This window comes from Oculina patagonica, chromosome 13 (assembly GCF_052425735.1).
Source record: "Oculina patagonica isolate OP01 chromosome 13, crgOcupat, whole genome shotgun sequence".
NCBI lineage: Eukaryota > Metazoa > Cnidaria > Anthozoa > Scleractinia > Oculinidae > Oculina > Oculina patagonica.
This window is the reverse complement of record NC_135770.1, coordinates 362,970-376,562: the sequence shown is the minus strand read 5'-3', so window position 1 is coordinate 376,562 and position 13,593 is coordinate 362,970. Positions and strand designations below refer to the sequence as shown.

Genomic DNA, 13,593 nt, shown 5'->3' with positions numbered 1-13,593 from the left:
ACTTTCAGAACGTAGGGAATGGATATGAGAAGCCGCATGCCAAGTTCCAACACTTTATCTCCAAGCAAAGGCCGTCAAACCAGACCAGAAGTACGACTTCCTAGTCTTATTTCAGAATCATTGGAGTTATTTTTAATTTGTAATAATTTGCAAGCCTTACTTTTGCCAGGCTGGTCACAGTTATCACTGTTTGTTGTTTTGATATCCGGCAAACTTCAAAGGAGGAAATAGCTATTGCATTTTGTGCACGGTCAAGACCACAACATGGGAACTAAACAAGGACCTTTGTTAAGCTATTCACTACGCCCTTAGCAACCATTCGATAGCTACTGCCCAGCACCGCTATGACCACTTTTTGAGTCGTGTATCAAAGGAAGGCTCTTACTCCCCCCCCCCTCCCCTGTTGTCATCATAATTGTCATCATATTCATCATCAACATCATCAAAGAGGGAATTTGGCATTGTACAACGTGAAGTCATAATTAATTAGTCTTAATCAACTGAATTGGTTCCAATAGTTCTTAAAAACTTTTTTATTATTTTTCTAGGTAATTATTTCGTGTCCCCAAATTAGTATGGGACTCTCCAAGGCTATAAGGTTTTGACACTTTTATACAGTTTCTATCCATCTTTATATAATAACCTGAATTCGACGCGCATTTTGATTGGTTCTTACTTATGATCTATCAGAGTACAGACGCATAGATGACGTCACGCGGTGGTGTGACTCGCGCGCGTGATCAAAGTTCATAGTACAAATCAGAGTTTTATTATATAAAACAAATAGATTCAATTTTACCGTGGGTCTGTTCAGTTATAGATCACAGAAGACGTCAAAATGTGGTAAGAACAACAGTGACCCACTCGCCTTCCGGCTCGTGGGCCACTTTTTTTGTTCTTACCACATTTTGACGTCATTTGTGATCTATAACTGAACAGATGCACGGCAAAATGGAATCTATTTGTTAAATGAAAGCTCTTTAGAGCTCCTAAAACTAAATTAGCGACCCAGGCGTTCAACGGAAGCATTATGGTAAACTAGGTACTTCTGTATAACTATTTGTAACATTTGAAAAATATTTACAGGCAATCTAGAAATTACACACTCTACTTGTAACTAGAATTGCCTTTCGATCTACCCAACCCTGAAGCGGTGTTAGTTCAAAAGTGAAAATATATTTTTAATACGCCCCAGAAACCATATTTTAACATAATTTTCGTCCATTTTTTAAGCTGGAACGTGAACAGATTAGTCTCACCTTTTTCAAATGAGATTTACAAATCCAGATAAAATAAATATAAAATAAATAGCGTCACTTATTTTTACATCTTACTGAATTATCGCCTGCTTCGGAAAATAAGCCCCGAAATATATGGCACAATTTTTCTCAACCCCTTACTAAGAAATGGCAATAACGGTGTAATTCCCTCGGATTATACACCCCAAACCCTATTTTATAAAAAAAAAGTCCACGTGCTTTATACAACGAATACTATACTAAAGGTAATCTCTTTTCTCTCAGGCGAGGACGCGAGAAAGCGCAATGCACAAGCACTCGTGGAAAGTACTCTTCTCGCGTGCTCGAATGCGCTAGCCTTCGTGGAAAGTGCTCTTCTTGCGTGCTCGAATGCGAGGAGATACGATGCACGAGCCCTCGTGGAAAGTGCTCTTCTCGTGTGCTCTAATGCGAGGAGACACGATGCACAAGCTCTCGTGTAAAGTGCTCTTCTCGCGTGTTCTAATGCGAGGAGACCCGATGCACAAGTCCTCGTGGAAAGTGCTCTTCTCGCGTGCTCTAATGCGAGGAGACCCGATGCACAAGCTCTCGTGGAAAGTGCTCTTCTCGTGTGCTCGCCTGCGCGACTGAGCATGAGAAAAACAATGGACTGTTCGTTGTGCAAATAAAAACTGAGGTTTGATTTAATTTTGATTAAGTACGTTTAGTCCTATTCGCAATTCTTAAAATATTTCAGAATACTCTATTCAGAATCCTTAAATTATACTCTCTTCTCCGACAAAATACTGAAGCCCAGAGCGCTGGCAGTTGGCGCTTTGCGTGCAGGCGTTTTCTTTTTCCTCCCAAGGAGATGTCTGTACGCAAGTTTCTGGTTGACGGTAAATAGCCCTTTATGGCTCAAATGAAAATTTTGCTATAATAACTTTAAATGTACACAAATAAAAAGGTGATTTATGGTGAAATTATTAAGTGCATTAATTTCGAGTGCGAGTACGACCACGATTCGAGATTGACGCACATTTTTAAAGAATGACGTGAAAAATCCCTATTTTTTTATAACATTGCTAGCAGAGCCGCGCAATCAAATTCAGTATACGTAAGCTTGCTCAAAATCCCGATGGAGCACGCTGATGACGTAATCGACGAGTGAAAATTTCACTGAATAAAGCTCTCTCAATCTTACCTTTGGTTTATGGAAAGTGAATCTTTTCAATATTTTTTTCAAGGATACGAGCTTCAACGTAAGCTGCTTCTTATTATGCAACGGAGAGCGAAAGGGAAAATATATTCAATTTCGCCGTCAATCTTGTGAGTTCTGTGTGTGTGCTTTTCTTCATTCAAACTGACAAACAACAAACACAAAAAACGCGCGAGTCTCGAAGGGCGAAAAACATTTTTTCACGGCCCTAACGTGGAAGAATCGGCCAACCATGAATTACAACAGTTCGATGGAATTAAAACAATCAACCAAACGAGAGTTTTTTGCGTTTTAAGCCGTACACCAAAGCGTCAACGGCTCTGTTAACATTTCGACCGCAATTCAGCGAACGACATCCAACCACCGTTTTCTAAAGAAAAACGTTGATTTTCATTACAGCCCTTCTACAAGGCAACCACGAATGAAATCGGTCCAGAAAATATTAAAAACTAGGCGTAAAACAGAACTTTTTTACTCTTTTAACCCTAAACGAATCTGCTCTTTGCATGTTTAGCTCGCTATGTTTGTTTTCTCACACGGTCATAAATCCAGTTAGTTTTTTTTTTTTCGCGTCGGTTTTGATGCACAATTCAACCGGCAATGTTTCAAAACAATTGGTTCATGCTTTAAGCTGTGGACTATCGAGTTATGGAGCACTTTGGAAGTTTGGAGAGCACTCAAGAAGCTAGAGTTGCCCTCGGCTATCGCCTCGGGCAACTCTTACGCTTCTTTCGAGCTGTCCAAACTTTCTGCGTGCTCCATAACTCGATGGTGCACGCTAAAGTATGAATCAATTGTTAATTTAAAAAAAAACGGCAGTGATATGAACACGGCCACCGCGGTTTTCTAGCCAAGAATAACATTCATTCTCACTCAATGGTTACCTCGTACTTTCATATTTCACAAAAAAAAACACAATAACAGCAATGGAAGAAAAACAACAATGTCTATCGCAGTTTTTTACACTGCTTTTAATACACGCGTGAGTTTCACAGCAGTCAAACACAGAAATCGAAACAAAATCGAACGCCATTTCCGGTCTTGGTATACTTTACATAATAATAAAAAACCTTTATTTAATCACGATCTGTTTTAAAGCAAATACATGCTTGAGGGGTCGTACAGCGAAAATGCGCAAGAATTTTGTCAGAGAAACGTCTTAGTTTTACATAAGACGTTTGTAGGAGGCAGATTTGGCGGGAAATTGTTCGCCGTAAAACGGTTGGCCGCTGTGAACGCGCCGTTAAGTTTCGCCTTTTAGATTTCGCAAAATCCGGCAGTAATATGACGGTGGCTACCATATTTTCTCCGCCAAAAATTGCTTCATATTCGTGGCCAAAAGCTCATCGTCAACTGTCGTACTCGCACAAGATTCTTAAGGTACGTATTAAATTCATTCTTCCAAAACTTTTTCGCACTATGAAGAGAGAATACTCAGTTGTTTTTTCCCGCAGTATTCTTCCAACATACCGATAATGTTTTCCAAGTCATATGACTTAGCATTGTCCAATGGTGTGCTGCCAAAAACGTCACGAAGGTATGGATTGACTCCATGCTCCAACAAGAAGGCAACTGTCTCGACATTGTTACGAGAAACAGCCTGACACAGAGGATAAGAAAAGACATGAGGACTGGTTAGCACATAAACAACTTCAAAAACGTACAGGGGTCAAAAGTAATGGAATAACAAACGAAGTGTATGGCTGTTTGAAAAGAAGATAGCAAGAGTAAACGGATGTCTGTCTTTACGCGCTCAATTTTGCTTCCGCTCGAGAAGTGACTGGGAATCGATCTGAAAAATTCCAAACTGATAAAGTACTCAACAGGACCCCTCCACAGGGATCCGTACGGTGTCTCTGATTGGTTGTTAACTAATCAGAGACACTCCACTGGCCTGTGTAAAGCTACGTCATCAGTATGTCTCGAGCGTGTCTCAAGCGAATGAAGAATTGAGCGCGCCAAGAAACGCATGTCACTGTTTACGGAGGCTTAACGGGACACAGAAATATTTCAAGCCTGTACTCACCACGTGAAGAGGTGTTCTTTTATCGTAATCACAAGCATTTAAATCCACCCCTGCTAGCTGCCACACCAGCAAGTCATCCACACGATTTTTTGCCGCCAAGCGGCACAGTTCAACAGCGGTTTCCATGGTAGTTTTCATCAGCTCTGCGCCAGCCTTCCGAAGCGTTTTGACAATCTCTTTATGCCGAAATTTAATGGCGTCGTCTAGAGGAGAACTGTTGAATCTGTCTCTCACTTGCGTCGAGGCGCCATGTTGCAGTAGAAATTTGACAGCTTCAGAGTTGCCTTCCACACACGCGATGTGAAGAGCAGTTCGGCCATCATAATCTGTAGTGGCATTTGCATCAGCACCCTGAGGATCACAATCGAACCGTGTTATTCTAAAGTGGGATGGTTTTTGAGCTCTACGGCCATACTTTTGACCAAAGTCGATCGACTGTTGTTGTCTTAAAATGAATTTGGTTCAAAAAACTGATGATTTTGAAGAAAGAGATTCGTGTTTGCATAGGGTGCATGGTGCAAAAAGAACAAAGTTTGAGAAAATCTAAAGGTTTACTGCTGGCTAGGGTTCACTCCAGATTACGATTCCTTTTAAGTTTTCTCGAGTGTTACATCAGACAATAATTATTAAAACAAGAAGTGGTCATTTTCAATAAGACCCACAAAATGTAACGGGGCCAACTAAACGTAATGATACGTCATACCCACGTTCCCACAGCCTCATGCAAACCGACTGCATAGCTAATCAGAGTCGCTGTTACATGTTCCGCTACCACTGCAACTACATTGTGACATGCGCCAGTAGTTTACCTGATTGAGAAGTTCTTGCAGGGTCCTTACATTTCCGGCACTTGCTGCACAGCTCATTAACACTGGAAGGAGGGCTTGTCTGATATATTTCATCTCCTGAAGAAGCATAACATGGTAGCAATGTTGCCACAGTCTAAGGTTAGCGAGTGAGTTTTTAATTCAACAAACGATGTTATCATCTGCAAACCTGATAAAAATGTCTTAATTGAGAGAATGCAAAATCTTATCATTGGTTATTCTGTTGATCGCATGCCTACCTAACAATGCGTGGAGATTGTGAGGAGAAAATATCCATCGATCATACTCAATAAATTAAGTGTAAGAGATGCTCACCTTGCTGGAGCTGATCTGCAGTGAAGAGGCCACGGCAGCAATAAATGAGTTATCTTTGAGAGAGAACTGTTCCCTGGTATGAGCCACAGTGAGTTCTCCTCGAATGTTATTTCGTATCAACTGACAAGAAACAAATTAAAAAGACTATGAAAGACAAATCAATCATAACACGGAACTTTTCATTCTACCCTCTGAACAAATTCATACATTACATGTGGGCTCTAGATTTGTGCTTGGTCTTAACCAACTAGAGCAAACATGCTGGTTTCTTAGTTGTTTGTTTTGTTTTGTTTGTTTCAGCCAATCAGCAGCAAAACCAAAAACAGCTGTGACTTTCTTTATGCACGTTTTTACACATTTTGAACAAGTTCAATTTGTGGGTTTAAATTGCAACTGATTTGCATTTGTTTTTGGCACGCACTAATTGGCTACTTAAACTATGAATATCCTTTGCTATTCCCCTCTCTACTTCACGGCTCGGAAAACATTCACCACTAGACACCTCCACTTCGGTGAATAGTTGTTAATATTGCAGATCATCTCCTAGCCTTTTCCAGATCATCTAAACAATTTTGCAGAAAAAGCTCACTTTGAGACAATGACTGTGGTCAGTAAAAAAGGAAAGGAAGAAATTCCTTTAGGCAGTGGGCTTTGACTAAAATCCAACAAACAGCATCATACCTTTCTCATACAGTTTCTCATTCTCACTAAATTTTAAGCCACTAAATATTGTTGTAAATAAATAAATTCTGTGGAAAGCTTATTTGATTATAGTAGAGAATACCTCTTGTTTCTGGTTCAAGCTTAGATCTGTCTTTCCCAGCACATAGGAGAGTTTGGTAAGAGCAGCTTCAGGAGTCATGTCTGAGCCAGGTATCACCCCTGCATCTAATAAAACCTGATAGAGAGAAAAAAATCATCAAAAGGTAATGGTCATAACAAAAGGTATAAGTCCTCAATTTTTGTCATGTGAATGTCCTGCGCAGTCTTCTTTAATACAACAAATCTCAACTCTAAAAACTTCAATTCTTCACATGCTGGATAATGCTGATCAGTACTTAAAGTCTTTAAAGCTCAAGTGGCTGATAGCCCCTGGTGCTTAACTCTGCGGCAAGAAGGAGCTAGGATGTTATTTCATTACAGGTTACTTCCTTGAGCATTCTGTCACGTTGCCCAACAATTTCTCCTGGCTGGAGAGAGGCACAGTGAGAGTGAAGGGTCTTGTCCAATTCAACAACACAACACAATGACCTTGTGCGTCCAGGGACTCAAATACAGACTGCTTGATCACATAGTAGGTTTTGTTAACATTTTCATACTGGACAGTGGAAAGGGTTACTCAGCCACCATGACCTTGACCTTAATTTGTTTTACATATATAGTTACAAAGTTGCTTGCCCCCGCTACTAGTTAAAACGACTGATAGAGGCAGTGGCAAGGGTTTAAATAAATAAAAGGTTTACACAATTCAATACAATGGTCTCATTACACCATGGTCTCAGATCTCTTAACTCCGAACTATACTCCATACTCTAAACTCCATACTACCAAACAGTGAAAAAAGAACACGCAATAGCCATGCTTTTAAGTATAGGATGCCAAAAGTATCTAAGGAAGTTTTTAAGTTCTCTTTTTTCCTAGATCAATAACAGAGTGGAACTCACTGCCCGCAGATCAGACTTAGTGAATTTTAAATTAAATTTAGGAAAGCATGTAAACAAGTAAATTGTAACTAAGTATTTTTATATCTAATTTATGCATATGTACATTTTCTTTTTATTTTGTATCTACTTTTAACAGTTGATGTGATGTCTATAAAGATGTTATCATTTTAATAAATGTAAATAATGTAGATGTATTTCTTGGAAAAAGTTGATTCTTCTATCAATGTTAAATTTTGCACAAAATTTGGCAGAGAAAATGCATTATATTAATTGCTTTTCCAATAAATGCCGTTAGACTCTGAACAGTTTGACATACATGCATATGTATAGGGGATCTCACCTTTCCTGTGGCATACTGATCAACTACTGGGCCATGAAGACACTGAGTGCAGTTGATGATCAACACACCATGCCGAGTGGCTTTCTTTATTTCAGTAATAAGATCATCTCGGTTGTTAGGTGCATTACCAGACCCATACGTCTGCAGGACCACACCCAACATAGGGGGCTTCAGAAATGCGCGCACCTGTTTCATAAGTGATAAATAGACAGTGTCACAAAAATTACAAATAAGGATGATTTTACATTATAAAAAATACTTTTAAAAATGTGTCTAGATCTATCACAAGACTGATGTACTCAGATGTCGAAATTTAAGTTTCTGACTAACAGACAAAGATCAAAAAGAAGAAAAGCCTTTTGATAACCCTTGGTGCCTAACTGTGGTTTCTGTATCATGAAGAGGCTAGGAGTATTGCTACTACCCCTGGGTGGCATGCAAGTCCATCACAGGCTACTCCCGGCCAACATTCTGTCCCATGCCCCAGCAATTTATTGCAGGTACCCATTTACACTCCTGGAAAGAGGCACTGTGAGAGTTAAGTGTCTTGCCCAAGAACACGACATGGTGACCCCAGGCCAGCCAGGGCTTGTGCCCCGACCATTTGATCCTGAATCCAGCAGGCCACCATGCCTCAATTGAGATAAAGATCAGAACAACATGACCAAGAGCCCAGTGACTTACAGTTTCAGCTGTTATGCCAGGAAAGAGCCTTAGAAGACCAATGTTAGGATTCATGTTGGTATGAACTGAAAATTTGCTGCCATTGTTTGACCGAAATATAGCATCCCACTGGACTGCAAGAAAAACAAGTTGAAAGTGAAGTTTTAGTAAAAGGTGCACTGTCATATGAGTTTAGACGAGGCATATCGGGTCATTACTGTGGCATTAACTAACTTGAAATTTCTTACCTTCAATTTTTACCTTCATGGTGACCAGTGGAGGGAGATTTGGAGAATCAAAAGCATCAAAGCTTCCAGCACTCACTTTAGTGGAACGGTTTCCCCGATACAGACATCCAGCAAAATACAGAGTCACCTAATGTAGGAAAAAAAACACCTTCAAAAATATTAAGCCAAATCCTCTAAAATGTTGCTACATTTACAAGGGTAAAATTAATATTGAGGTATAACCATAGTTACAAAAGTTGTGCTGTCAGAACTGAACTGTAACTTGCAATAAATTAGTTTTTTCCATTTATTTATTTATTTACTTTCTTATTTTACTCTGAAATGAAAAGCATACCATTCATGAGTCAGAGTCCCTTTCACGCTCGCTAAGAGATGGAGATATCAGCTACCATGCTTTTAACCTTTAGTGAGTTTTTTTTTTTTTTTTTGTGAGTTGGAAGCGGAAATGGAAAGGGCAAGGGAGGGAGGGAAAATAAAAAGCACTGTAACACAGAGAGGCAAGCACTGATGGAATAAACAACAGGTCTTGGCTACAACAGCCCGGATTTGCATGCTAACTGGGCAGAAATGAGATGCAGATCTCTTATTTATACTCGCGCTTGTAAGGGACTGGTGGGAATAGTCCTTTTTAGACTGATCAGCAGTTCATACCAGCAACTTCCGACTTGGATATCACTGACCGGTCCCTTAGATTAAATAAAGATTTTAAATTTAATAACAAAAAGAAAGGTACATCGTAAATTGCAGCAAAACAATTCCTACTGACCTCTGGAATGACATAATGCCCTGCTATAACTAAGGCACCCAAGAGATTATCACGTCCATCGTTTCTCTGCTCATAAATTGGCACCTAGTCAATACAGATGAAATAAAACTAGAAGAACCTTCCACAGAACCTAGTAGCTAGAAACATCAACAAATGTAATATTTGAAGTACATGACTGAAGGTTTTGTCCAGCCATTTCTTTAAACTTAAGCACACTGTGTTTTTACACTGCCTGTTTTTAAAATCAGCAGAAAAAATGCCCTACAAGTAAAGAGTGGTTTCTGTAACAATTTCTTATAGGATTAGATTGCTAGCACTACGTCCACCCCTTCTTCTTTCATGAGGCTGGAGAATCCATCCAGGCCATATTACCAAAAAGGAACTGAAAGAAAACCATCTTTCTTTCAAAGCCAGTGGTGATCTCTTGTGAAGGCCTTATGTGATACAGATACTGACTGACTGACTGACTGACTGACTGACTGACTGACGACGACCGACGACCGACCGACCGACCGACCGACCGACCGACCGACCGACCGACCGACCGACCGACCGACCGACCGACCGACCGACCGACCGACCGACCGACCGACCGACCGACCGACCGACCGATCGACCGACCGACAACTGACTGACTAACAGTAACAGTAAATCTTTATTGTGCCTTACACTCCAAAGGGAGGTATTGGTCTAGTTACAATAAAGGTGTTATAGCAACTATGCTATAACACCGCTACACTTGTCGCTAAATACTTTATATTCTGCTGCTTTCAAGACGAAACTAATATAAATTTTGACAGCTTTCCCCCTTTCTTCGGTATCAGGATTGATACCATTAGGCAAATTGCCATAAAAAATAAACAACTGGAAGAATTTAATAAGCAGTGGAAGAATTTCCTTTAACTTTTAAGTATTTACGTTTAGATATCCTTGAATCTCGTTTTCTTTTTTTTTCCTTGTTTTTTTTTTTTTTTTCCTTTTCCTTTTAGCCGATACATTAATATATATTTAAAATTACCGCTTTTCAATCGTTTCCTATGTTGTATCTTTTTTTTTCCTTGTTCTATGTGTATTTAAGTTTATTTTTGCTAACATTGATGTTATTTAAAACTGTTATATACTCTGTTTGTATTATTTTGAGTGTCAATAAAGTATTAATTAAAAAAAAAAAAAAAAAAAAAAAAAACTATGCTAACAAATTACTTAATAACAAACAATGAAATTACAATGCAAACGTTTACGGTAATTATTGGACTATTAATTATACAACTATTTATTGATATAACTTTCAATTTAAAATTTCTTTTCTTTTTTGAAACATTAGGAAGATATATTTAGCTATGATTCTAGAGGTAGCATAATTATCTAGTTTAAGAAGGTACTTTATTTTTTCATGTCTGACTGACTGACTGACTGACTGACTGGTTGACTGACTGACCGACTGACCGACTGACTGACTGACTGACTGACTGACTGACTGACTGACTGACTGACTGACTGACTGACTGACTGACAAGATAAAGGTCACCATACCTGTGATCCAGTAAATACAACAGACTTTCCAAGGTTTTCCAGCATGAACGACAAGGCAGACACACTATAAGCCATAGTATCTGTGCCATGTATCACCACAAATCCATCATAGTTACTGTAATTGCCTTTAATGTCCAGTGCTATTTCTATCCAGTCACTGATCGTCATATTAGATGAGTCTTTAATTGGGCAATATTCTTTGATATAGTACAACACTCGAACTCCATGTGATGATATGCTGTTGATCAATAAACATAACTAAATAGTTTAATTTAATTCACACTATAAATGCATAAATTGTGCCAAGTTATTTTTGTCTGAGCTCAAATTGCAACTGATACATCTCTAATAATCTCTAAGCTATTTTTAGGTCATCATGCAACCAGTGAGGCCCTGCCAGGGTAAATTCCGACAAGCGACATGGCCCAAAAAGTAGCGACAGCATACTAATAAAATCCCGACAAACGACAACCCTTATGGAAAAACTTAAATTCCGACAAGGACAAGCAATTTTTCTTTAATTTAATTACCGACAGCGACATAAAGAGCGATAAAAACAGCGACACGGCACATTTTTAAATTCAGACAAGCGACACAGGAACCCCCCTGGCAGGGCCTCACCAGTGCCAACCTGTGTCTGTACAGCAATTAGTGACTTGTAGTTCCCTCAACATAGTCTACTACAAGTGTCACCCCTCAGTACATTTTAATAAATTTTCCAGTACTAGTGGTCGAACTTGTTACGAAAAATATTGTTCTTGGGGTACATTATTGTCAATTAGTTATGCTGTTGCAGATATAATGGGAACAGTGTGAAAGTTTTTCTCAGTCTTTGTTTCAACCAAGATTCTGGTATATATCTCAAAACTCTTAAGAAATTGTAACTTTTATTCTATTAAGTTTCTATGATAAGAAATATCATCAGCATTTCATTTTTGATAAACAATATACAAAAAGACAGATATAGAAAGTTAATACAAGAGTGAAGCCTTGCATGGAAACCTGACCATCAATTTGCAAGTTCAAATTACAATGTTTACTTTTTTTACAGTTCTCAATAATTCATGAGCTACGATCTCTGCAAGCAAAACTGGCGGCATAACTACAGAATACATGGCGGTTTCTTTTTATGAAATTCTAGCACATACTCCTACAAAACTAAAGAATTTCGAATTTTTAAATTAAATTTCTTATTAAAAACTCATTTCCACAGTCACAATATGAACGCTCGTCGTCTAATCTTCGTTCGACCGTCGATATTATTTTGCTAAGATAATAGCATCGTCACGTTGATGTTTATACCAGTTGAAAGTTGAAAAGTTAGCAAACAATTTAAACAGTAGTTGATTCTGTAGAGGCAATGTCAACACAGTTAATAGTTACATAACATTAATCCAGTGACTTAAACATGCTGTATTGTATGTTGTTAGTTGGTCAATAAATGTTCTTGAACTGAACGGCTCGTGGTAAACTCGCGCACTCTATTTGTCAGCACTAACACAAACAAAAGTTCTGCCATAAAAAAGAAAACAAATTCTTCATCAAACAGTCTAGAGACTCACACAACACAATACAAGAGACTTACGGCATCGCTAATTCCTCCAAGGAAGTGGTCGCTGTTTTGTTGATGTTCTCACAGTAGGTAGCTGTAGATCTTTCTGTTTGGTCGTCGATCTTCGTGTATTCTTCATCGTACAACATAGGAAGACGTTTGATTTGCGACTGGAGGAAACCAGTTTTCGGCTGATACCCTAAACACAATTGAAGAACAAATCGATCGTCATCAATGATTCTAGTTCCATTTTGACACCGAGCTCGTCACGCCAGTGGATCGAATATATTTACCTCCTTCTGTCTTTTTCATGCCAATAGTTCCTCCCGTGTATAAAACTAATACCCTCGTTTCTCGTATTTGCTTTGCCATTGTGGAGCCTTCCAGGATCTTCGGATAAGTGCAAATAATTATTCACTGTTTACAGGCATCGTCCGCCAAAGCTGAAGGCATCAACATTCTCACGTGTCACGTGCCGGCCGCTTTGCATCACTGATGATTTTGTGTCGCTTTTCGCTTGTATTGTTTTCGGGGGATTATGATTAGAATTCTGTTTATTTCATAAAAATGTAGGTTATGTAGGCTTTAATAATTCTCATTTTTTTTGACAGGAACTTTACAGATCTTCACGTCGGTAGCAAATGTTTGCAGAAAACTGAGCGATCTGGAGTAAAGCCAATATCGATAAAGTGAAAATCGGCCCCGTGACAAAAGGGCGGATAAGTGGGTGTGTAGGAGGCGTACCGAGCCTGGTGGGACTAGCATAGGCCGCTGACTAACAAGAAACTGGACAAGTGAGATCCAGGTTTTCGCTAGACTGTCCAAGGCCTCTCTATTTTTCAACCTTAAAAAAAGCGGGAGAATTTCGCTCCCCGCCCCCTACCCCATCGCGCCTCCCGTTTTGCGCTGGCATCCAGATCTCTCGCCGTTCTTTCCCCGCGCTCGTGAGCAGTCCTGGGTTTTCGCATGTTTAATCACCGAGACGTACTGGCAGATAAAGAACAAGGACAATATTCAACCATCTTGACTGCACAAGCTTGGTCAATAAAAGACATGTTATATGGGATAAAGAGGGGCCTGAAGGGGTGAATTGGGAACTGGGATGTGATACCCCCCTTCTGGACTGTCCGCTCGGGTAGCCAATCGGGCCGCAGGATTTAGTTCACTGCCCCGCCTTTACGCCAGAAAACTCCATTGTACCTTCCTGAAGAAGGCTGGTTTGG

General features: G+C 39.4%; 1 protein-coding gene across 1 annotated transcript; it reads right to left on the bottom strand.

Annotated features, from left to right (window-relative positions):
* Positions 1-515: 515 nt before the first annotated feature.
* Positions 516-13,501, bottom strand: LOC144635299 (L-asparaginase-like). The gene is made up of 12 exons (XM_078494408.1): positions 12,664-13,501; positions 12,404-12,569; positions 10,819-11,056; positions 9,286-9,369; positions 8,520-8,646; positions 8,293-8,405; positions 7,609-7,794; positions 6,389-6,502; positions 5,605-5,724; positions 5,272-5,367; positions 4,463-4,813; positions 516-4,036 (listed from the first exon to the last, which is right to left on the bottom strand). The coding sequence occupies exons 1-12, from the start codon at positions 12,740-12,742 to the stop codon at positions 3,854-3,856; spliced, it is 1,857 nt and encodes a 618-aa protein (XP_078350534.1). The 5' UTR covers positions 12,743-13,501; the 3' UTR covers positions 516-3,853.
* Positions 13,502-13,593: the final 92 nt, after the last annotated feature.